General features: G+C 40.4%; 5 protein-coding genes across 9 annotated transcripts in view; 2 read left to right on the top strand and 3 right to left on the bottom strand.

The window, feature by feature from the left end:
• tmem145 (transmembrane protein 145) overlaps window positions 1–6,395 on the top strand; it is a 47,756-nt gene extending 41,361 nt beyond the window's left edge. The window contains exons 14-15 of the mRNA XM_061775656.1: window positions 144–332; window positions 1,586–6,395. Of these exons, the coding sequence (XP_061631640.1) occupies window positions 144–332; window positions 1,586–1,870 (474 nt within the window). The 3' untranslated portion in view covers window positions 1,871–6,395. The remainder of the gene's footprint in view (window positions 1–143; window positions 333–1,585) is intronic.
• Window positions 6,396–6,882: 487 nt separating this feature from the next.
• On the bottom strand, window positions 6,883–10,517 carry mrpl17 (mitochondrial ribosomal protein L17). Its single transcript, XM_061775654.1, has 3 exons — window positions 10,144–10,517; window positions 7,375–7,443; window positions 6,883–7,237 (listed from the first exon to the last, which is right to left on the bottom strand). The coding sequence occupies exons 1-3, from the start codon at window positions 10,315–10,317 to the stop codon at window positions 6,965–6,967; spliced, it is 516 nt and encodes a 171-aa protein (XP_061631638.1). The 5' UTR covers window positions 10,318–10,517; the 3' UTR covers window positions 6,883–6,964.
• A 2,253-nt stretch (window positions 10,518–12,770) lies between these two features.
• Window positions 12,771–14,960, bottom strand: LOC133479120 (trypsin-1). Its single transcript, XM_061775653.1, has 6 exons — window positions 14,801–14,960; window positions 14,577–14,727; window positions 14,252–14,502; window positions 13,819–13,955; window positions 13,631–13,732; window positions 12,771–12,934 (listed from the first exon to the last, which is right to left on the bottom strand). Exons 1-6 carry the CDS (start codon window positions 14,838–14,840, stop codon window positions 12,887–12,889), a joined length of 729 nt encoding a protein of 242 aa, XP_061631637.1. The 5' UTR covers window positions 14,841–14,960; the 3' UTR covers window positions 12,771–12,886.
• Window positions 14,961–16,935: 1,975 nt separating this feature from the next.
• On the top strand, window positions 16,936–19,068 carry LOC133479119 (trypsin-2). Its single transcript, XM_061775652.1, has 6 exons — window positions 16,936–17,062; window positions 17,739–17,889; window positions 17,966–18,216; window positions 18,344–18,480; window positions 18,747–18,848; window positions 18,938–19,068. Exons 1-6 carry the CDS (start codon window positions 16,939–16,941, stop codon window positions 18,983–18,985), a joined length of 813 nt encoding a protein of 270 aa, XP_061631636.1. The 5' UTR covers window positions 16,936–16,938; the 3' UTR covers window positions 18,986–19,068.
• cblc (Cbl proto-oncogene C, E3 ubiquitin protein ligase) overlaps window positions 16,939–24,470 on the bottom strand; it is a 16,540-nt gene continuing 9,008 nt past the window's right edge. Inside the window, exons 8-12 of one of the 5 annotated variants that reach the window (XM_061775649.1) lie at window positions 24,038–24,214; window positions 22,808–22,898; window positions 19,426–19,477; window positions 17,239–17,293; window positions 16,942–17,077 (exon numbers count right to left, since the gene is read on the bottom strand). In XM_061775649.1, coding sequence (XP_061631633.1) covers window positions 22,869–22,898; window positions 24,038–24,214 — 207 coding nt within the window. In that variant the 3' untranslated portion in view covers window positions 16,942–17,077; window positions 17,239–17,293; window positions 19,426–19,477; window positions 22,808–22,868. Of the gene's footprint in view, window positions 17,078–17,238; window positions 17,294–19,425; window positions 19,478–20,939; window positions 22,709–22,807; window positions 22,899–24,037; window positions 24,215–24,470 lie in introns of those variants that run through there. The other 4 variants (XM_061775647.1, XM_061775648.1, XM_061775651.1 and 1 more) reach the window with 4 other exon arrangements.

The following is a 24,470-nucleotide window of genomic DNA, read 5'->3' as shown; positions in this document are numbered from 1 at the left end:
TTACAGCAGCACCTACCGAAGCCTGTTTGTCTTACTGTTTCGTTCTGAACTCCAGTTTCACTCGACATCAAAGTTAATGAGACGTAAACAAATTGCTAATGACAGTTGAAGTGAATTTTGCTCCTTTTCTTCTGTTTTGGCAGGTGATAACGCGACCGTCGGCGGCCAACAAGAACTTCCCGTACCACGTCCGCACGTCTCAGATCGGGATCCTGCTGTCCAGTCCCAAAGGAGGCGAGGGCGGCGAGAGCTTCCCTCACCACGCTTACGGGAACAGCTCCTTCCTGGGAGACTCCCAGCCTAACTTCACGGAGCTCTTCTCCATCCAGTCTGTAAGTCGGGCCAGGGGAGAAAACATCAAAGCCATACCGGAACCATCTTTAGCGGAGGGATTCACACAAGATGCTGGGGAATGACTTTTTCATAGAATGTGTGATTTTCTTTTCATGTTATTCTCGTGAAATTGCACATTTTTTTTCTTGTAGAATTGCAACGTTCTTTGCAGATTGCCATGTTTTAAATTGTAAAATAATGACTTTTCATAGTTCAAACTTTCACTAACGTACATTTTTGTAAAATTAGGACTTTTTGTTCCTAAAATTAAGTTGAGTCAAAAGAATTGCCACTTATTCTTTAAAAAATTGCCAATTTTATCATAAAATTAAGACCTAAAATATTCTTCATTTTAGTCTAATATGACAACTATATGATCCAATATGACAATTTTGACTTTTTCGTAATTCAACTTTACTGTCGTTGTTGTAAATTGATTACTTTTTCCTCGTACAATTGTGACTTCCTCTAAAGATTGAATTTTTTTTAATTGTAAAATTATGACCTTTTTAGTAGTTTAGAATTTCACTTTCATTCATGTAAGATGACAACTTTTGCTTCTAAAAATTGTGACAGAAATTGTCCCTTTTTTCTGAAAATTACCACTTTTATTGTAATAGCGAGACTTTTTTTTTTAAATACAACTACTTTATTCTTGGAAAATGACATCTATTTACTTGTAAAATGAAAACTTTTTCATGGAAAACAGCAATGTATACCGTAACATTGACTTTTTCGAACTACTACAACTTTACTCTTAGCAATGAACACCTTAGCTTCGTAAATGGACTACTTTTCCTCTTAGAATTGCGACTTTTGCTAAAGATCGCAATTTTTTTGCATAATGTTAGGACTTTCTCGTAAAACTTACTTAAATGTATGACTTTTGCTCCTAAATTGTGACTTTTATTGTGAAAGTAAGTACTTTAATCGTAATACTGTGCTTCAACTTTATTCTTGGAAAATAATGACTTTGCTCGTAATATAACAACTTATCCTCATAATTTGCCTACTCTTAAAAGGTTAAGTTTCTCTGAAGATTGCAATTTTTAATCGTTAACTTTTTTTGTAGTATTAAAATTTCTCTCCATACATACACATCAAATTATTAAATTTGCTCCCAGAATGATGCCTTTTTCTAAAAAAAAATAAACCATTTTATGCTCATCTTTGTCGTAAAGTGATGACTTTATCGCACAATTATGACTTCTTCACATAAACTTTTGACTTTTTAATCATCAAATGACTTCAGGATCCCGTAAAGACGGTGGAGGAAACGGTGCCGCGCAAAGTCCCAGATGTGCCGAGGAACAGCGAGCAGAAGATCATCACCACCTCGGCCGCCGTCGACGACCTGGTGTCCATTTTGCCGCCGCTCCCGCCCCCCATACCGCCACGCCCAGCCGCCACCGCACGCTCACCCCCGCTGCCCGTACGACTCCCGTCTTTCACCGAGTACTTCAGCATGCAGAGTGGCGGCGGTGGCATAGCAGGAGGAGGCGGCGGCGGCGGCGGAGGGTTCGGGTCAAAGGCGTGATACGGGCTTGAGAACAGAGTGAGTACAAAATAAGGACATTATGGAAATGGTGCACACGAAAGAGGTTGTTACTTGAGAAACAATAAATATTTGACCAATAGATGGATCTCTGAGCATCATGCGGGGGAAAAAAAAGACAAAAATCCACCTAAATCTTTTTTTTCATGATTGTAAATAGCTTGACATATCTCCCGCTTGCTATCATTTTTATTTTCTGCATTATTAATACTTACATTCTATTTGTGACCATCAAAGATAATGCCATCACATTTCACTTGTTTTTTTTTTTATGTAATCTTTTACATTGAAATTTTATTTTCATAATTCAATTTGTTTTTCTTCATTTAATTAATTTTTTTTTAACACATTTTGATAGAAAGAAACCCAGATATTTATGTGGATTATGAATTTTATTAATTTCTACAGTGGTCCCTTGATTTAAGATTAGGGGCCCTGGATACCACTTTTTTTTTCAGACAAGTACGAATATTCACACTTGAGTACTCACCAATCCGCCACTATTTTTTTTTTAATTCATACAATTTCAGTGAACTCACTGGCAGATAATTGTGAACAAAGACTTTTCTTTCTGACGCAAACAATGACTCGCCGTAGTGTCGAACAACCCCATTGTAGCGTCAACTACTGGCAAGGAGGACTTAATTGATGTCAGATTTATTGATTGATTGATTTTTTGCTTCAGTATCAGTGGCTGGTAACGAGTACCTAATATCTCATCAGCCCAATACTGGTACCTGCTGTCGGTACTCACACATCCCTGCTTCAGCGTTTAATTCGTTCTGTGACTGAGCTTGTAAGTCAATTTACTCGTATTTCAAATTATGGGATGCCTGGCAGATGTTGTGACACTTGCTCAGTCGTTAAATTTAGCACAAAGCAAAAAATGTCGTAAATTAAGGTACCACTGCATTCTTCTACGCTTTCATCATAACTGGTTATTCCGGGATTAGTGTTATGGTGTAAATGTAAAACGTCTCTTCTGGTATTTGTTAAAAAAATGCATGTTTGTACTGTATTTCCCATTCCCGTTGTCTATATAGAGTATGAGCTTATAGTGTGTATTAAACATACAACTTTTTCTTAATACACACAATAGGCTTCAGTGTTCTACCCAAACCTTTTGGCCCACAGTAGTAGTTTATGTCGGCTAAATTAAATGGTGGTGAATGTACTCATGCCAAACAGCTCTAGGACATTTTACACTTACTGCTTACTTAAGCATTCAAAATAATCGCATTAGCGCAACCTGTCATAATATTACGACTTTAGTCTTAAATACTGACTCTCATAAAATTCCTACTTTCTACGGAAATTGCGACATCTCTAGCGTAAAAATATTTTAAGAAAATGACTCATTTGACAAATTATCTTCACAAATGGACTTTTTTCCTATTAAAATAGCGACATTCTTGAAAGATTGCATCTGTTGTATGATAACTTATTCTTGTAAATTGACAAATTATTTGTTCTCATACAATTACTTTATTATTGAAAATGGGTTTTCACTCATTGTAGGACAATTTATCCTTGTAAATTTTTCTTACTAAATTTCTGGGAAAATTGCCACTTTTCTCTAAAAAATCAAAATTGTTGGTAAAATTGCAACTTTATTTAACTTTTGTCAAATCACGACTTTTTACTCAAAATGTGACTTTTCCTCATAAAATTCCAAATTATATGAGGAAAATTGTGACATTGAAAATGTATGACTTTTCTTGTAATATTACAACATGACGACTTGTAATTTGACAATTTATCTATCAATATTATTTTTCCCGTGAAACAGCAACTCTCTCAAGACTGCAACTTATTTGTCGTAAAATAATGACTTTTTGTAATATTACGACTTTATTCTCGGAAAATGATGACTTTTACTTGTTATACAGTATCTAATATGAAAACGTATCCTCATAAATTGGCTTTCTTGAAATATTTGCGACTTTTCCACCTAGATTTTTTAATTCTTTTGATCTAAGTTTATTCTTCTTACATTACAATTTTATCATAAAATTAGGACTCGTTTGTGAAAGGGTTTTCACCTTTTTACCAAAGTATGAATATTGATTTTTACAAATCCACTTTTTTTTGGGGGGGGTGATTTTGTTTTAATCTCAAATAGTGATTTAATCTTAAAATAGATTTTATTGTAAGAGTTCAATATTGTAATTGTAAAAATACAGTTGGGTTTTTTTTCAGAAAACCGGGACTTATTGAGAGTAAAAAAAATTTTTTTTTTGTAATATTACAACTTTTTTTTTTTTTTTTTTTTAAATGACAACTTGTAGCGTGACAATTTATCCTCGTAACTTGACGACTTATGTAAATTGCGACTTTGTCATAATATTGCAACCCTATTCTTATGATGACTTTTCACTTTCGTAATATGACAATTTCTCTTAAAAGATCAAATTTCACTTTTAGTTGTTCTTGTATATTTGTTGTTTTTCTCGCAAAATCTTATCTTTTTAATCGTAAAATTACGACCTTTTGGTTTCATCGTGGTTCTCCAGCCAAATGATCCGTCGGTAACAGATTAAAGCTCAAAGCTAACAAATCACATTTATCCTCCCGTTAACTAGTTAACAATCTGTCGTTTGTTAGACCCAAGGATCCCCTAATTCCCAAAGGAAAGATAATCCCCCCACAAAATTACCGTTGCTTTTTTTGTGTGTGCTTAGAACGACTCAATTCTCTGGACAGTCGCGGCCGCTAATTCTAGCAAGTTCTTCGTATTGTAGCTTCTGAACCAGTGAGCTCAAATCAAATTACATTTTGATTTTAGATCTAGTTAAATAAGACAAAGAAGAAACATCATTTAACATGTACAGCCTTGAGGATATTGCTTTAAGTGTTAAAAAAAGGGTTTTGAATGTATTTAGCGTGACACAGCTAACCCCGTGGAGGAGCTGACGTCATCTAAAAACAGCCCTTTTGCGTGTGTGAACGTTTGAATTTCCGGTTTAACATCAATCTACAGCAGTGTGTGAAAAAAGCAACAAGTGTACATTTTGTGTCCTGCATGGAGCACTTTAATGTTCCTGGTCTCGTTTATTTGTGATGTCACCTTGCTGCAATGTTATGCACATGCTATAAGAGTACACATGTAAATACGACCCCGTCATGGTGTTGATTGTACCACCAGCTTCTGCTTTAAAAAAAAAAACAAATATATATATATATATATATATATATATATATATATATATGACTAGAAAATAATAATGAAAAGGAGGGGGAAAAGGCAAAAGTACGGCATTGATGTGGATACATCAACATCAGGTTCTGTCATGCTCTAACCATGTCCAAGTGAGGTTGAACACAGGTTCTTAATACAATTTGTGTTGTTTTTATTGTCGAACAACTTTTTTTCTCCTATTTTGACATTATTCTTGCAAAATTACGATTTCATTCTCATAAGATTGTGACTTTTTATTGTAAGTTTTCATAATACAGTGAACCCCTGTTTATCACGGGGATACATTCCAGACCCACGTGCTATAGGTTAAATTTAAAAAAAACAAAACGTTTTTTAGTTTAATCCACAGACATGCTTGTAACACAATTGCACATTAAAACACACAGAAAAAGTATTCTTTAGCCGTTATTCTCATTCTCTTGCTGTCAAGCTCGTATAACATCACTTTGAGGAAACATAGAAGACTCTCCACATAAAAGGCAAAGCGTGCTTGCTCAAGCTTTATACTTGTCACTCCCGGTTGACGTTTACTGCAAAACTGACACAAAAAAGAAGTGTATTAAACAAAATCAATATCAAAATGTTCAACCAAACCATATAATCTCGTCTAACGTAAGTCTATTAGCTTAATGCTAACATATAATGTGAAACCACATACATGGGCTCAAGGAAATTAGCATGGATGTGACATTAATTACAAACATGCAAACAACTGCTAATTTACTCACGCTGAGCAGCAACACATACTACAGCATTTTGCGGCACAATGTGTTACTACAATGAAGGCGCGCAACTCTAATCTCAAATTTGCTTGCAAACTGTAAAAACTCCATAAAAAACGACATCTTAAAGCTCTGCGATATAGTGGGGGAACACTGTACTGATTTTATTTATTTTTTGTCTCACCCCGAGCTTTTAATCCACAGTGTGTGAGTGCATTAAGTCAGAGTGATACTTGAAGGAACAGTTATATCATGGTTGCCTCTGATTACATGTCTGGCGTATACAGTATTTGGTGTGTCCACCATTTTGTCAATTGTTGCTGCATTGTTCTGTTGCTACGAGTTAGAAACCAGATCACTGCTTCTGGATTTAAACACACAAAGTGGAGGGTTGAACTGGACCACAAGGTGAATTATGTACACATGACAAAGAAGAGCACAGCTTTTTTTTTTTTAATTAAAGCATCTCTGGTTAAGAGCACACAGCACTGAAGGAAGCACTGTTCAAATGCATTTTAATGGTGTCAAATATGCTGTAGATATGATTCACTTTTTGCCAAAATAAGAATAAAAATGTTTTACTATAGGCCTTATCTGTGTTCGCGCATTATTTACTGCTGCCTTGAAGAGACAGAAAAGAGCAAATGCAATGTTTATACCACCCCCCCAGAAAACCTAAAATATGTATTGTTTTTTTTTTTAAGCCAAATGTGAAAATGGATTAAAATTTTTCATTGTTTAATGAGAACTTTGGGACTTTGACTAGCTATTTTTAGTCAGGTTTTAATCAAAGTGAAAAATGTTCTTGCCACTGCCTATAGGACCCAAAAATGTATTTTTCCAGGTGGGGGGACTTTTTTTCCTAGAGACAATGAGAATATTCTGCCTTTGAAAACTCACTTAAATTTAGAATTCTACTTTTATCAACACAATTTCAAAAAGTTCATCACCACATCATGAAAGGGACGGGGAAAAAGCAAAGTTTTCAACTAAAATGACCCACAAACCTTTTTTTCTTACTGCTTCACATGAAAGGAAAGCCCCCTCCCCCCCCCACACACACACACACAGACTTGACTAATTTTTCTTTAATGACAGAAACATCTTCTGTTCAACAAGATTCACCCAAGAAATGGGGGGGATCAGTTGAAGTATTTATCCAGAGCTTGATGACTTGGCTGTGAGGGGTGTGGAGTTGGCCTTGTCCTCCCGGTAGCCTCTGAGCAGCAGGTTGATGAGGGTCAGCGGGTTGTGTTTCTTGACCGGGTAGAGAGGTGGGAACGGGTTGCCTTTGTACTCCAGCACCGCCATCTCGGCTCGGTCAAGGTTCTGTCGGTTGGGGATGCGGGCCGTACGCGTGTAGCCCTCCGACTGGGTCTCGAACCGCGGGCCCAGCACCTTGAACAGCTTTGGGACCAGGTCCTTCTCCTGCAGCGGTCCAAATGTTAGTAAGGATACATTGGTCAAAAATAAATAAATACATTGGAATTTATCAATAAAAGAAATTAATGGCCTGCCTAGTATCTGTACTTGAGTACAAAAAGAAGTTAGATGTGCACACGCACCGTCAACCAAAAAGTTGCCATCTTCATCGCCTTCTCGTCCGTGTCGCCTTTCTTAGCGTAGTTGATCAGCTACAAGAAACAATAACAAACAGAAATTTCTGTGGGTGCAATTGGAAAAAAACATTCTATATTAAAACCTATTTGTTTTTATTGTATTTAAAAAAATATTCTATTTAAATGTATTTTGCTAATGCGTATATTTTGTCTTTACTATATCTGACAGTATAATTTATTTTAATTAATTGTAATATGTCATACATTTAATTTTTATTTACTATAGTGTATTTCAAATTCCCCCCCCCCAGAAAAACTCATCGGATCTGTACGATTCACGGAAATGGCCTATTTTGAGTTCAAAAAGGCGACTGATTTGCATGTATGAAGAGACCTGTAATTTTCTGCATAGGTATACCTCACCTATGAGAGACAAAATGAGAAGGAAAAAAAATCCGGTGGAAAATAAGTATTTGGTCACCTACAAAGAAGAAAGATTTCACAGACCTGTAACTTCTTCTTTAAGAGGCTCCTCTGTCCTCCACTCGTTACCTGTATTAATGGCACCTGTTTGAACTCGTTATCAGTATAAAGTACACCTGTCCACAACCTCAAACCGTCACACTCCAAACTCCACGATGGCCAAGACCAAAGAGCTGTCAAAGGAAACCAGAAACAAAATTGTAGACCTGCAATAGGTAAGCAGCTTGGTGTGAAGAAATCAACTGTGGGAGCAATTATTAGAAAATGGAAGACATACAAGACCACTGATAACCTCCCTCGATCTGGGGCTCCGCCTAAGAGCTCACCCCGTGGAGTCAAAAGGATCACAAGAACGGTGAGCAAAAATCCCAGAACCACAAGGGGGGGGGCCTAGTGAATGACCTGCAGAGAACTGGGACCAAAGTAACAAAGGCTACCATCAGTAACACACTGCACCGCCAGGGAATCAAATCCTGCAGTGCCAGACGTGTCCCCCTGCTGAAGCCAGTACATGTCCAGGCCCTTCTGAATGGGATAAGGAAATAATGGATGGGTATCGTGAGATTTTGAGCGAAAACCCTCCTTCCATCAGCAAGGGCATTGAAGATGAAACGTGGCTGGGCAAACACACCACCCGGGCAACAAAGAAGTTGCTTCATAAGAAGCATTTCAAGGTCCTGGGGCCTCATGTACAAAAGGTGCGTACGCACAAAAACGTGGCGTCCGTTCTTTTTCACGGCAAAGTTCAGATGTATCAAGAGTGACATGACCCTGGAAATGTGCGGTGCCTCACGCCAACTGCATGGCTGGCATACGCACGTTTCTGCAGCTTTTGGTGCTTTGGCGACACTTAGAGGTGATGCTGGGAAACTGTTCTCATAAATCTGCACATCAGAGAGACATGAACAATTAGAACTGATGAACATGCCCGGCAACATTTGTTTTCAGCAATGTAATTGAGGCAAGGACTCAGAATTCATTTGTTAACCAGTGTATTTAATGAGGCGGCACGGTGGCCGACTGGTTAGAGCGTCAGCCTCACAGTTCTGAGGACCTGGGTTCAATCCCCGGCCCCGCCTGTGTGGAGTTTGCATGTTCTCCCCGTGCCTGCGTGGGTTTTCTCCGGGCACTCCGGTTTCCTCCCACATCCCAAAAACATGCATTAATTGGAGACTCTAAATTGCCCGTAGGCATGACTGTGAATGCGAATGGTTGTTTGTTTCTCTGTGCCCTGCGATTGGCTGGCAACCAGTTCAGGGTGTACCCCGCCTCCTGCCCGATGACAGCTGGGATAGGCTCCAGCACGCCCGCGACCCTAGTGAGGAGAAGCGGCTCAGAAAATGGATGGCTGGATGTATTTAATGAACCACTGATGTTTGTGAGGACACCTATTAATTGATCAAGGCGATCATTTATGTCGCCTGTTGCCCTCACAATCGCTTCGTGACTCCAGCACATCCACTGAAAAAGAGTCCTTTGAACGTACATCGATTGCACATGATTAAAATGTAAACGTAATTTACCCCTCTTCTCCTAAAAAAAAAAAACATGATTTTTTTTCAGTGTGCGTGTCCACTCCTGTGTATTAAAATAATAAATTGAGTAATCAAAAATGAGTCAAAGTTTTTGATATGCTGATGTGCTTCTATTTGAATGCAAAAGATTACAAACACCCCACACACATTTGTGTTGCCCAGCGATAGCCCCAAAACAACACTGCTCGAGAGGAGATCTGCATGGAGGAATGGGCAAAAATACCAGCAAGTGTGTGAAGACTTACAGAAAACCTTTGACCTCTTGTCATTGCCCACAGAGGGTATAAAACAAAGTATTGAGATGAACTTTTGTTTTTGATCAAATACTTATTTTCCACCATAATTTTCTCAGAAATTCTTGAAAAATCAGACAATGTAATTTTCAGGACTTTTTTTTTTTTCCCCCCCCCCCCTCATTTTGTCTCTCACAGGTGAGGTATACCTGTGACGAAATTTACAGGCCTCTCTCATCTTTTTAAGAGGGAGAACTTGCACAATTGGTGGCTGACTAAATACTTTTTTGTCCCACTGTACACAGAGTGGGTCCATGGACTAGTATACTCTTTCTCCTCACAATAACGACAATTCAGCGCATTATTAAAACGACTGCATTACTAGTACCCCCCGCCCCCAACTTTAGCATACTGGTAGGACAATTACATGTTACTAGTGAGGCAGAACTGCACTAGTTGATATCTGCTCGCGACTAGTATTACTTCTAGCGGAGCTCGGTCCAAGTTTCGTGCGTCAGCTCTACCTTCTCGGCGTAGAAGCGGACTTCATCTGCCCGGGCCGCGGTGGTTTCTATCCGCTCATGTCGCACCAGTCCGGTGAGGATGTTCCGCAGCATGTCGATGCGGGACTTGGGACCCAGCCCAATTCTGCGGGCCACTCGGCCGTGGGAGATCAACATTTGCAGCGTCAGGCGCATCTTGGCGTCCGCTCACGGGTTTCCACGTACGGATAACTCGATGAAAATGAGCCTTTGAAGGAGAACACTGCCTTGTTCAAAACATCTTATTGCTTAAATAGTCTGACAGTTTAAAGAAGATTTAAAACTCGAGGTCAGTAAACAAGGGAAGGATGGCTGCGTTGGTCTTACATTGGCGGCGCGTCGACAAAATATGTCCGTCTTGAAATGTCAAGTACGAGTCGAAGATTCCGCCCACAAAAGAAAAGGTTCGATAATTGACACTCAGCAACCTCATCGTTCGACGACTTTTAATTTAGATTAACAACAACAACAACAACTCATTTATTAAGATTACATTTATTAAACAGTTTAATTTCGTAAATTCTAAGTATGGTTTCAAAATAGGGTTTAAAGGCAGGTTTAGGCTTTCAAAACGGATTTTTGCCTGGGTAAGATTTATAGTTGGTTACAAATCAAGGTTTCAAACCAGGGTCAGGGATTTCGCTCCATTCCTTTTTCATCCTTCCTTTCAACCTTCATTCTTTCCTTGTCTTCTAGCTTCCATTCTCTTCCTTTCATAGGAACTGTTTCCTTCCAATATGTTTGTTTCGCTCCTTTTATGCCAGCCTTGTTACGCACTTTCCTTCCTTTAATCCTTCCTTCCTTCCTTCCTGTTCACCCTTGTTTCCTTCCTTCCTTCCAGCTGTCATCCCTCCATCTGTTTCTTCCTTCCTACCTTCCACCCTTCCTCCTTTCTGATGGCATCTCACCAAATTTGTGACCCCCATACATTCATTAATTCATCCATTTCACTCACTAGGGTCGCGAGCGTGCCGGAGCCCATCCCAGCTATCTTCGGGCGAGAGGCGAGGTACACCCTGAACTGGTCGCCAGCCAATCGCAGGGCACATATAAACAAACAACCATTCGCGCTCACATTCACACCTACGGGCAATTTAGGGTCCTCTATGAACCTACCGTGCATGTTTTTAAGATGTGAGAGAGAACCGGAGTGCCCGGAGAAAACCCACGCAGGCACGATGAGAACATGCAAACAGGCGGGGTCGGGATTTGAACCCCGGTCCTCAGAACTGTGAGGCAGATGTGCTAACCAGTAGTTCACCGTGCTGCCGCCCCATACATATTCTGATTATTATTTTTGGCTAAATGCATGGCTGTCTGTGTGTGTCATGTTTGCTTGTGTATTTCTAATGAGAATTTTAAGATGTGGTCAGCGGTCAGAGCACAGCAAGGCCTTCTCTGCTGGTCTAAACATTCTTAGAAGCAGTGATCAATACTAACAACCTAAACTAAAATATTTTTTCCTGAAATTGTATTAATTTATTCGATACAGTCTATTCCCTTCATTTCGTCGCATTTCCTTGGCTACATTGCTTTCTCTTTATGTAAGTATATATATTCTTTTTTTAGTCTAAACAGATTTCAGCCTCTGTGCTGCCGAGTCTACCTAATGTGCCCAAGGGCCTTTAGAATCAGTCGTACTCGAACTTGAACTACATTGGCATTAAGACTGTTTCTTTCACCAACCAGATTTCAAATTTTTCCTCACAGGGGCAGAGTGCAGGCCTTCGATGACATCAGCATTTTTCTGTCCTCTGATTGGGTGGTCAACGCGAAACTTGATACTGCCGAGCTGAACTAGCGAAACACATCTGTAGTGATCTGCGCTCATTAATACATTTCATAATACGCATCTCTGGTGAGTATGATGTAGTTTATTGAAATGTTTTATGCTTTTGTCTCGTTATTAGATTAATATTGATTCTGAACTGCTCCAAATGATATATGTGGCACTGTTGCATATTTTTATATTGTGTTTTGTACAGTATTGATGGTTACTTAAATTGCGACTTTATAGTGGTTTTATTAAGCGGTCAATTAAATGAAATCAGTCTCTCACAAAGGCCCCTGTACCAAGTGCACCACCAGCCACACATATTAAAAGGTGGGGTTCAGTCCAGTCAAACACCGCTGAAGACCCAAGTTTTGAAATGCCTAAGGTAGATGTCATTCAAATCCATGTTCTAATAAATGGATATCTGTGTTCCTTATCATTAATTTATGTCCTTTATATGTCAGTGTTGTTTTCAAATATCTAATTTGGAGTTTAAGTTGAAAACGTTTGAGGATCCCAGCTTCAAAGCCCTTTTGACGGGGTTACAATTGGACTGTTCTCTATGAGGTATTTTATTTGAACAGACCAATAAAACATCTGTGATTGTACTGATGGGAAAACCTATCCGTACTCATTTAAAGTGATACTTTTATAGAGAGACAGAGTGGTTCAGTTTGGCCAAGTTTAGTTGTAAACAGCTCTCTGACCTTGACTTGGCTCCCGATACGTGTCAAGTTCCGTCTTTATGAATAGAGGATCAATATTAGTTTCACGCTAGTAAGCATTTGAGGATTTTTCCAGTGAAGACACGCAACTTGGAAATTACACCACAAACTGAATGCAAATTGGAACCTTTATTTATTACAATAGAAGGTTTCTTCACATTTGTGGGAAAACCCTGCAACATTCCATGAGATAAAAAGATGGTGAGCAGCAGGTGATCACAGGAGCTTAATAGCTAGACATGGTGCGCTCCAGCCAGTCGTTGAAAAGGCAGACCTGTGGATCGACAAATATGTTAGTCTGCTGGGTAAGGGACTACTGTATTTTCGAAGTATCTATTTCATCTACTGTAAGCCCCTACAACGCATCATCACATTTACCAGAAGTGAAGATGGAAGAAAAAAATGGAGTAGGTTTCCCCTTTGTAACAGTTCTACAATAACTTCAAAACATGCGTTCATCCATTATTGCACTTGTCCTAATTGGGGTCATGGGGTTAAGCTGGAGCCTATTCCACCTATGGGAAATTTAGTCTTCCATGAACCTTACATAATTGTTTTTGGAATGTGTGAGGAAGCCAGAGTACCCGCAGAAAAATCACACATAATCAGTCAGAACATGCTAAGTCCACACAGGAAGGCCTGAGCTGAGATTCGAGCCCAGAACCATCTGATTGTGAAGCAGACATTCTTCCCACTTTGAAACATCTTGACTTCATTTTCCACAAGATTCTGGAAGGTGTCTTGGAATTTTCTAGTGTTTGAAAGTCCATTCTAATTGATCTCTATTGTTTTGTTTTTTTAAGATAGTTGTAGTTATGGACATCGAAGCAAGCAAAGGGGGGCTTATCCCAAACTGTCTCCACAAAGTGACACAGAACTATCCAAAATGTCCTAGTCAATAATATTAAGGGGTCTACTCCAATCCCTTATTGATCAATTCACTCATTTTATCCATTGTATCTTGGTATACCTTGGCGTAGACACCAGGGTGATCCTTCTCGGCGCAGCCATAGCCCCAGGACACAACACCCTGAAGCTCACCGTTGCACACCACGGGGCCACCGGAGTCACCCTGATGGGGGCAGGATACGAACAGTTAACGCTTTCGTCAATTCCCAGAGTGTAAAAACAACAGAAGTTCCTGTTGCCCCTTGGTACCTGGCAGGAGTCCTTGCCACCCTCCAGGTATCCGGCGCAGAACATGGCGTCGGTGATCATGCCGGGGTAGGAGTTGTCACAATCCCTATCGGACAGGATAGGGATGTCGAGGCACTGCAGCTTGTCCCCATCAGCGGCTGGTACGTGGTATATAACATGGAGAATGATTAACCTCCTGACACCTAACCTCGGATTTAAGATGTGCTAACTTGTTTTTATTTACAGTATGGCAAATATCAAAGAAATACTAGGGTAGAGCTTGGACCAAAGAAGCCTATCCATAGATACCTATGGGTATCTATCAGTAACGATCCACTACCCATCTAGTTTTACACTTAGCCATTAAAGATTACTCTAATTCTGAGTTAGGAGAGCCTAAATGTGCCCACACAAGAAGAGAAGAGTAGAGCGAAAACATTTTGACGTGACTCACTGGAGCTCATGGTGTTGCCCCATCCGGCGACTTTGCACATGGTGCCGGCGGGGGCACAGCTGCTGGGTAGAGCCACAGGCTTCACATACTCATTGAGAGTGGCGGGACTGCTCAACTTGATCAGCATGATGTCATTGTCGATGTTGTAGGAGCTGTAGTTCGGGTGGCGAATGACGCGGGAGGACCTGATGAACTGCTCGTTTCCCTCAGTGACCCTGATGTGGTGCTCGCCAAGACGCACCTCCACCCGGCTGCAAAGCATTTGAGGGTTTAAAAAGGACTCGCGGGATTAAGACACATTCATCAGATTGGGTGGTTTACGTACGACTTGTAGCAGTGAGCGGCGGACACGACCCAGTTCTCGTTGACGAGGGAGCCTCCGCAGAAGTGGTAGCCGGAGTTCAGAGACACCGCATGGGGCTGGGTGTAGGGCGTGCACTCATAGCCGCCGACAATCTTGTCATCCTCCGTGGCAACTGGAAAAAAACAACAAGCCCATCAATCAAATGAACGCTCTATTACTGTGGTCATTTCTGCCACTGTACTCACAGGCAGCTCCGATGAGCAGAACGAAGACCAGACACCTCATGGTTGCTGAGTGATCTTGTTGATGGGAGGACTTCACCCAAAGGTTCAGTTTATATTGGAAGGTGCCACTCCTGCCTCTTTGTTAGACACACCCTCAAAGGTTGCGTTTGACCAATTAGAGTCCTGGAAATAGTCTTTGCGAGGAAAAAGCTGACAGAGCGGTAATGAAATGTCCACGATCAAGGAAAATCCTGCAGGATTCCTGGTAGATTTTTTTTTATTGCTGAACTACATGCTTACCAATCGTAGCATGTTTTTATGACAAAGTCATATTAGCGGGTTTGTCAGGATTTGTAATGTATCTGTATCTAAATTTTTTTTTTTGTTTGTTTGTTTTTGCGTCAATGATCTTGCCATTGTGCTCTTCAAGACTTCTGCAGATGGCCCATTCACAAGCCCAGCTGTTGATTGTGGTCTTAAGTCTTTTAATACAGCCACTCAAAAACATTTGACCACATAGCCGATCTGAGCAAAATTATTTAACCATCTTTAGCTTTTTATATTATAGCCTTGTTCTCTTTTACCTATTACCTCTTACCTGTGATTGTAGATAATACTTGATATGATGTTTGTGATGTTTTGTTACTTGTCTTGCTCTTTCTGGATACTACAATTTCAAGTAACAAGTAACACAACCTAAGATCAGACCCTTCATTAAAAATATTTTGTATACTTTATATGTTTTGGATGCTTGGTAGTGGATCTCATTATATTGTGCAGTGATACCAAATGTACCAACAGATCTCATACTTAAATTTTAGTTCACATACTTTGGATGGATTTGTACAAAATGGTAAGGCTTGCCCCAACATCTCATTGGTGTAATGATTTTTTTTTAATGAAAACAAATCATTCTGCATTTTGGCCACCTGTGTTCAGTTGAGTCCTGTTACCTATGTGTTTTAGGAATGACCTTGTTCTCTGTTAGCTTTTCAAGATTGTCAAGGGTACTTGAGGTAGAAGATCCTGGGAACCATCCACATGGTGAGATAAGCCGCTATCTCACTACAAGCATTCGAGCAAAACAAAATAAAATGTGTTGAAGTTCCATGTCTGTTAGCACTAAATCTGAATTTAAAAGAACAACTGTGTAAATGTCACATGATTTAAAATGTGACAGTTGGGCAATATCCATGTATTTTTGTCTGAGTGCTGTGATCTTCTCTTTGTCTCTCAGTGCTAATATTAGAGTACCACAGTATAAAATAAAATCTTTACACTGTGGTGCCAAAGGAAATTAGTCATAGGCGGAGTGTCACAAAACAGTACTAAGAATTCTATATAAAACAATAACACATTTTTGCCTCGAAAAACCCGGAAGAACAACGGAATTCCGACACATCAAAAGTTAACGAATGGGAAGTTAACTGTCCCTTAGTTCTGTTGGGGAAATATGTCAACCCATCACCACAACACTCAAATCTGACATTGACAGAACATTAGTAATGAACAAAAGCTGATGCAGCAGCACGGTGGACGACTGGTTAGAGCGTCTGCCTCACAGTTCTGAGGACCGGGGTTCAATCCCCGGCCCCGCCTGTGTGGAGTTTGCATGTTCTCCTGTGTGGAGTTTGCATGTTGCATGGTCAACAATGGGAACAATGTGTTCCCATAGCCTTGCTGAGTTTGTGAACCAACTGACTAACAAAAAATGCTAAATTAGTTAATAACAAGGCATCACGGAGGAAGACTGGTTAGCACATCTGCCTCACAGTTCTGATGACCCGGGTTAAAATCCGGCCTCGCCTGTGTGGAGTTTGCATGTTCTCCCCGTGCTTGCGTGGGTTTTCTCCGGGCACTCCGGTTTCCTCCCACATCCCAAAAACATACGTGGGAGGTTGATTGACAACTCTAAAGTGCCCGTAGCTGTGAATGTGAGTGCAAATGGTTGTTTGTTTCTATGTGCCTTGCGATCTGCTGGCAACCAGTTCAGGGTGTAGCCCGCCTCCTGCCCGATGATAGCTGGGATAGGCTCCAGGACGCCCGCGACCCTGGTGAGGAGAAGCGGCTCAGAAAATGGATGGATGGAAAAGCTGATGCAAAACACCCCAACATCCTCTACCTGTGATTGGTTCTCTGCTGACCAATCAGGATGGACCATGGAAGAGGGCAGTGCTCCCTGCGACAGTTATAAACTGAGCCTCCGGGTGAGGTCCTCTCATCAACAAGATCACTCAGCAAACATGAGGTGTCTGGTCTTCGTTCTGCTCATCGGAGTTGCCTGTGAGTTTGACGAGCCTTGAAAATAGAGGATGTCATTGATTAGATTGCCGAGCAGAACTTAACACTGAGGCAACATGATAAATATATTTGTCTGTTTTTAAATAATGTCAGTAGTGTGGATCATGATCGATCTAATGTTGACACGGTAGGTAATCAATGTCATAACTTGGCAATACCTGAGGGACGGCCGAGGTAATTCCAGGCCTACTAATTTGCTGCCGAAACAGGCTGCTGTGGAAGTCGAAAAGGAGGAAGAGATCTAAGTTTAGTGAAGGACCACTCACCCATTTAAAAATAAATAAATACATTTTAAAAAACCAAAAAAAAAAACATTTCATTTTTTTTTTTTTTTTTTTGAAAAGTTTGTTGTAAATATTGCCACAGAGATTGTTGGCAAGAGAATGAAGTGAGGATCCGAAGACTGGAAGAGTTAGGTTGTCAGTATATCAATCAATCCACCTTCACTCCAATCACACCGGGTGTTTTCAGCTTCAGCTATATTTCTTTCGCATTCTGACATGCTCGTATTTGTCAACTAGGCTCGAGTTGAACAGATTTGCCAGTGACCTGATGATGGATCGGTCATTTCCCGATCATCAATCAGGGATAAGAACCTAGTGATGTTTTCAAGAGGTAACTGTTCCATTACGAAGTTCCTACCAACGTGTTTTTCCAGTTGCCACGGAGGACGACAAGATTGTCGGTGGCTATGAGTGCACGCCCTACTCCCAGCCCCATACGGTGTCTCTGAACTCCGGCTACCACTTCTGTGGAGGCTCCCTCGTCAATGAGAACTGGGTCGTGTCTGCCGCTCACTGCTACAAGTCGTATGTCATCCACCCGATCTGATGAATGCGCTTCCATCCAGCAAGTCACCTTTCTAAACCCTGAATTTCTCTGCAGCCGCGTGGAGGTCCGTCTCGGCGAGCACAACATCAAGATCACTGAGGGAAACGAACAGTTCATCAGGTCCTCCCGCGTCATTCGCCACCCGAACTACAGCTCCTACAACATCAACAATGACATCATGCTGATCAAGCTGAGCAGTCCCGCCACTCTCAACCAGTACGTGCAGCCTGTTGCCCTGCCTAGCAGCTGTGCCCCCGCTGGCACCATGTGCAAAGTCGCCGGATGGGGCAACACCATGAGCTCCAGTGAGTCACTTTAGCATTTGGTTGCAGATTGTTTCAGCGCAAACCTTTTGGGACGTGTGCTTTCAACAAGCAGATGTTATTTCCTACTTAAAGTGTAGTTGGAGTTTCATCTGAATTGATCTTCTAGCCGCTGACAAGAACAAGCTGCAGTGCTTGGACATCCCCATCCTGTCCACCAAAGACTGCAATAACTCCTACCCTGGCATGATCACCAATGCCATGTTCTGCGCTGGATACCTTGAGGGAGGGAAGGACTCTTGCCAGGTATTTCAAATCCATTTTATTGTCAAAATGAGTGCCTTTAGCCACGATTCCACTAATTGTCAAATGGAATGGTAAAATCCTGATCCGGCTTCTCCTGCAACCATTGAAAAATCAACAAACCCCATACCATACCATTTGTTACCCAGAGTCGTACAATACATAATTGAATGCCTTTCTGATTTTCGGCAATGGAAACATACAGCATTTCACACTGTATCGAACTTCTTATCAAGTCTCGTGTCAAACATTTAACTTTGTGCCGTCAGGGTGACTCTGGTGGCCCTGTGGTGTGCAACAATGAGCTTCAGGGTGTTGTATCCTGGGGTTACGGATGTGCAGAGAAGTACCACCCTGGTGTCTACGCTAGGGTACGCTTCAAACTTGGTCTAACAGTACTTGACTGTAATAGTGTTGAAGTCAGTCACACAGATTTATCGCTATCTGTTCTCTATCCCAGGTCTGCATCTTTATCGACTGGCTAGAGACCACCATGGCCAGGTATTAAGTGATCTGAGACGATCAGTCGAGCACTTTGTGTTCCATCTTTAGTGCTGGACGACATGACAAATAAAGCATTCTTGAAAGATACTCTCTGACCTTGCTTCGCTTGACTGGTCGCAGGTATTAAGCTCGGATCGTCTTTGTGAATCTTTGATGGTGTCACGGTCATTCATAAACTCTCTGTGAGGAGGGTAGTTGGCATATTCTACTTTCTTACAAATAACTCAATTGCTCAAAACACCACTTCCAAAATACATCCAATAATAATCAGCGATCATGCTCCAATTTCTCTCTGTCTCAAACTTGAATCAAACATGCTACCTTCTCCAACCTGGCACTTTTATACTTATCTAATGAAAGATCCAGAGTTTGATATATTTATAAGGAAGGAATGGAAAGATTTTCTAGATATGAATGATTCCACAACGATATCCCCATCCTTACTTTGGGAAACAGGGGAAGCTGTAATTTGAGGCAAAATCATTTCATACTCTGCCTACAAGAAAAAAACAAGAGCAAAAATTAGAAAGCGAATGGGAGATGAAAATCAAACAACTCACAGACGAATATGCAATGAATCCGTGCCTGCGTGGGTTTTCTCCGGGTACTCCGGTGTCCTCCCACATCCCAAAAACATGCAGGGTAGGTTGATTGAAGACTCTAAATTGCCCGTAGGTGTGAATGTGAGTGGGAATGGTTGTTTGTTTATATGTGCCCTGCGATTGGCTGGCGACCAGTTCAGGGTGTACCCCCACCTCTCGCCCGCAGATAGCTGGGATAGGCTCCAGCACCCCCGCGACCCTAGTGAGGAGAAGCGGTATAGAAAATGGATGGATGGAACTTCCTTCAATACGATGAAGTCAAAACAACAATCCTAAAAAGATTCTCAACACGTCAACACTTTAGAACTACGTGTTTATGTTCAGAAAATAGTAGAACTACTCCCACGAAACAAAACAAAAACTCCTTTCAAAAGTATACAAATTAATCTAATTACTAGTACTAATTCAACACACTCACCAATCACAAAATGGGAGAAAAGACCTCTCAGTGTCTAATGACAATGATTACTGGGCACAAATATGTAGAAATACATTCTCAATGACAAAAAAAACAGCTAATCCAGTTCAAAGTATGTTATGCAATATAGTATGCATACATTTTGCTATTCAAAATCAAACATATGCACTCATTGTACTGAAAGCGCTCCAGACACTTATTTTCATGCTCTTTGCCATTACAGCGCTTCTGGTCACTAGTTACACAGAAACTTTCCTCAGCTTTGAACTGTAGGATTCCAATTTCTCCTAATCTTTGTCTGCTTTGCAATTTAAAATGTATAGCTCTTCCAAATGAACATACTCAACCAATACCTGTAATTCTATCCATCCATCCATCCATTTTTTTTGTACCGCTTTATCCTCACAAGGGTGGCGGGCGTGCTGGAGCCTATCCCAGCTGTCTTCGGGTGAGAGGCGGGGTACACCCTGAACTAAGGGTCACCCACCCTTCCTCAATGTGCCGGCTCAACAACTCCGTAGACCAGTCGACTAACATGCGTGTGATATGGTGTTCATTCACTAATAAGTTCGATAGAGATGCTATAGGCTTTAATTGCTTGTGCTGGGACCACTAAAAACAACACAGGTTATACTAACATATCAACTCACAGGTTCTTACATTCTTACAGATGTTTAGACACTAAAATAAGAATCCCACCACGCCACTCGTCAGTAGCACTGCCTTGCTCATTTCCCACATCCTGTCCTGTCCTTTTCTGTATTCTCACATCTTGTTCGCTTTGTTGGTTATTGCCTGTCCTCACCAGGTGCCCCCCATCCACAAATAGGAACCTGATTTGACTGTTGTAATATTACTTGTGATCAAATATCTATACAGTCTCACTATTGTTCTGCTGTGGTTCGTACCCCTTGTCCACTCTGTCTGTCCCCTAAAACCCTTTTCTGTCCGGCTGCATTTTCAATAAACATCAGAATAATTAAGACATTTCAAAATAAACAGAAGCAAAACTGTTCCAGCACAAAAGGCATAAAGATCCACCATTCTGCAAGGCCATGCAGCTGAACAGGACAGGTTAAAAAAAAACAAAAAAAAAACATTGTGCTCTCTCTCAAACGATGTGATATGTTTCTTTTCTTCCTGAATTTTGACATTTCACTTATTGTCTCCCTGACATACAATATGAACCTATCGTAAAACTTACCAACACAAATATGAAGTCAAATAAACACATAGTGTACAGATATTAAAATTTCCGTCACATTTTGCTTTTGGTATTGTAATATCAATAACAGGAGCACAGTAGAAAAAGAAAAATATATTTTTTGAAATTATATTTTTTAAAGTAACTGGTTGGAATTAATGAAATAGAATAATTTATCAGTAATTAAATTATTTCACATTTCATTATATAGAAGACAGGGCTAAACAGTGTATATATCATGTATTTAAAGTATAATGACAATATTATTATGACTCAACTTTATTTCTTGAGCACTTAATTATTAACCACAGCTGTAAAAAAAAAGTGCTGTATATAACACATACATTTCAATAATTGAAATGTTAATAATACAATAATAAATAACGTTAGGCCAAAGCTCCTCGCGGTTGTAGCATCGTAGACAAACGACGGAAGTCCAATAGCCCCGATATTCTCCCCTCAGTAACTAACTATGGGTTAGGGTCAGACACTGCAATAGGCCAAAACGCTGCAATAGTGCCAATGCGCCAGCACGACGCAAAAAGGGTGAAAGGTGTAAAACGGGGGAGAAAGTAACAGAGCTGTTTGTAAACAGGATGTCAATGAAGTCGCAAACAACAACATGCGATGATACTCTTCGGCAAAGAAAGTGAAAATGGTCCAAAACTGGTTTACACGACAAAAAACGAAGACTCAATGACAAAATAAAGGGTGGAAATGTATAAAAAAATCGACAAAATTAGCGGAGCTGTTGTAGCAGGCAGGCAACTCACAGATGCCTCGTTCATGATTATCTTAAATATATATTAATTTCGTTTATTTATGTAAATGTGATTTTTATATTAGTAGGTGTAGTCTGCCTTTCGCCCGAAGTCGGCCGGGATAGGCTCGAGCAGCCTGCGACAATGAACAGGATAAGCGGTATTGACGAAGGATGGATGGAGTTCTATATTATTATTATTATCTTGAATTTACATTTTTTTACATGAATATTACTTTTAGCAGCACAATCTCTCAAATGTTCTATTTTAATGTCTGTTTTTTAAAGTAAAAATTTATTCCCACCCAACAATAATTTCAAAAGAATAAAAATCCAGGTTTGGGGGGGGACCTTGTTATTTAAAACAATGGTTTATAATTTTTTTATCTTAATTAAAATGTATATTTAATATTTCATATCATTATAAATTATAGCATTAACATGGTTTACAATATAATTGTATATCTGATTTATATTTTTAATTGAATGAATCTTGATGTTTATTAATTTTATCACATTTTATGTGCAACTGAAATTCTCAAATTTTATACATACTGTATTACATACTCCTGTACAGTAGGGGCGTAAGTGAGCAACTTTCTCTGTCAAACACATACAACAAGAACACATTGTTGAATTTAGTTTAAATGATTTATTTCTTAAATTATTTATTCCAAAATATATCGCCTAGATGCCTTCTTTATGTTATTCTGGACAAGATGATCAGCGTCACACTGCTCCGCCTACACCCAGAAAGAGAAATTAAATGGGTTGCTGCCTTGTGTATATAAATAAACATTACATTTGTGTTTCTCCCCAGTCTTGAAAGGCTAACAACTGACCTGTTGGAGTGTAAACAAGAAACAGCTTGGGCATGTCCCAGCTCACCAGCGTCCTCTTCATTCATTGCTGAGTGACTCCGCCCGCTGCAGTCTGACGAACACAAAGCACAGAATGTTTAGGGTTTGTTTGCCCATATGTGACATGTATCAGATTTTTTCATGTCAATGTGAACAGTACAATTATGTTATTTATTTTTATTTTTTTTTCAAATCCTACCCAGGCCTCTTTCGTATGTGGCTATACTAAATCGGATGTGAAACTCATGCAAGTGCAGTATGGACACTCAGGTTGTGCTCTTCCCGCCTATCCTCATCAAAAAGCGAAAACTGTCGCAATTGTAGAACAAAAACAGACACGCAACAAGCAATGGCGGACAAACGAGCAGAAAAGAGTCAGTGGCAAAACAGAAAATGCTTTAGAACTGAGAAATATGTATATTCAGTGTGAGCCCATTGGGAGTGTTCGCATTTTGTATTTGTGTGCTTGACTGTTTGTCCTTTTCAAAGAACATCTCAAAGTGGATCGTCGACTGTGGCTCTCCTTGCCTAGATACCAGGGCATTCCAGTACCTTAATTGCGCCATTTAAAAAAATAAATAAATACATAAAAAATCCGAGCGGCGGTGTATCTGAAGCTTGCTTGTACCTCAAATTCTGGCTCACAACACAAAGCAAAGGTTAACTAAGCAATGGCTCGCAACTTGAAAAAACTGGTAAATTGGTATGGTTGTATGTCAAGTTACCACTGTACTTTTGAAACCCTTCATGCAAGTTAACAATTCTTAACCTAAGTCTTCTGAGAACATTCTGAGAGCATGCATCGGTTCACATCAGGCAATGCTGCCTGAGAATGTTTTTTATAGAGCAGTTTGGCTTTAACCAACACCACCACGCTCGTCACATTGTTTGGACTCTAAGTGGTCTGACTCCTGACTCTGAAGTCATTCACCTAGGCTAGGGGTTTACATACTTTTCCTGCCCTGTATTGTGAATTTTTTCATGGTCTGTGCAATAAAAATGCAGAAACATAAATGTTTGCGAGATATTAGTTTAAGCAGACTATGATTGTCTGTTGTCTTTGATTTAGATGAAGATCGGCTCATATTTTATGATCAATTTATGCTGAAATCTAAGGCCACATCTTTTTCTTTTTTTTTGCAAGTTCCTAATAGAAATGTAGATCTGGATATTGTCATGCTTTTCAATGAACACTATACTATAACTACGCACCGTCTTCCTCAGCGCAGCCATTTGCTTCACCACCAGCTCAATGTCTTCGTGGTCGTCTTCATCATCGTCACTCTCCTCCTCCTCCTTGTGTTCCGGCTGGTAGGGCTCGACGTCGACGGGCTCTGTGTCGTCGATGTCACAGCGGCAGTACGGACACGTGTGGCCGGCCGATTTCTGCTGGATGTTCACAGTATGTCAGGTTGGTGTACCTAATAAAGTTTCTTGCAGTGACCCCCTCCCCCCCACCGCCATTTACGGCGAGGGATACATTCCAGATCCACCTGCTGTAGTCAAAAAGCTGCTATATTAAGAGACTATGGGCCCTATATCCGTAGACGCCGCATCTGTGGTGGGACGCAAAAACTGCAGTACCCTGATTTTTGTGCATGCGCAAGGCTCGCTGCGTATTCGCCAAAAGCTGGCCATTTCAGCT

This window comes from Phyllopteryx taeniolatus, chromosome 6, assembly GCF_024500385.1.
Source record: "Phyllopteryx taeniolatus isolate TA_2022b chromosome 6, UOR_Ptae_1.2, whole genome shotgun sequence".
In the NCBI taxonomy this organism is placed as follows: Eukaryota; Metazoa; Chordata; class Actinopteri; order Syngnathiformes; family Syngnathidae; genus Phyllopteryx; species Phyllopteryx taeniolatus.
Note: the sequence above shows the minus strand (reverse complement) of the source record. Positions and strands in the feature narration are given on the sequence as shown.

Bases quoted from the DNA above. Each gene is read 5' to 3' on its own strand.
- mrpl17 (XM_061775654.1), bottom strand. From the start codon at position 10,317: ATGCGCCTGACGCTGCAAATGTTGATCTCCCACGGCCGAGTGGCCCGC. The intron at 7,444-10,143 runs GTAGAGCTGACG...TGTTTCTTGTAG, and splicing joins TCCGCTTCTACGCCGAGAAG to CTGATCAACTACGCTAAGAA. The intron at 7,238-7,374 runs GTGCGTGTGCAC...GGACCGCTGCAG, and splicing joins TGGCAACTTTTTGGTTGACG to GAGAAGGACCTGGTCCCAAA.
- LOC133479120 (XM_061775653.1), bottom strand. From the start codon at position 14,840: ATGAGGTGTCTGGTCTTCGTTCTGCTCATCGGAGCTGCCT. The intron at 14,728-14,800 runs GTGAGTACAGTG...GTTTTTTTCCAG, and splicing joins TCTGCTCATCGGAGCTGCCT to TTGCCACGGAGGATGACAAG. The intron at 14,503-14,576 runs GTACGTAAACCA...AATGCTTTGCAG, and splicing joins GCCGCTCACTGCTACAAGTC to CCGGGTGGAGGTGCGTCTTG.
- LOC133479119 (XM_061775652.1), top strand. From the start codon at position 16,939: ATGGAAGAGGGCAGTGCTCCCTGCGACAGTTATAAACTGAGCCTCCGG. The intron at 18,481-18,746 runs GTATTTCAAATC...TTGTGCCGTCAG, and splicing joins GAGGGAAGGACTCTTGCCAG to GGTGACTCTGGTGGCCCTGT. The intron at 18,849-18,937 runs GTACGCTTCAAA...TCTCTATCCCAG, and splicing joins ACCCTGGTGTCTACGCTAGG to GTCTGCATCTTTATCGACTG.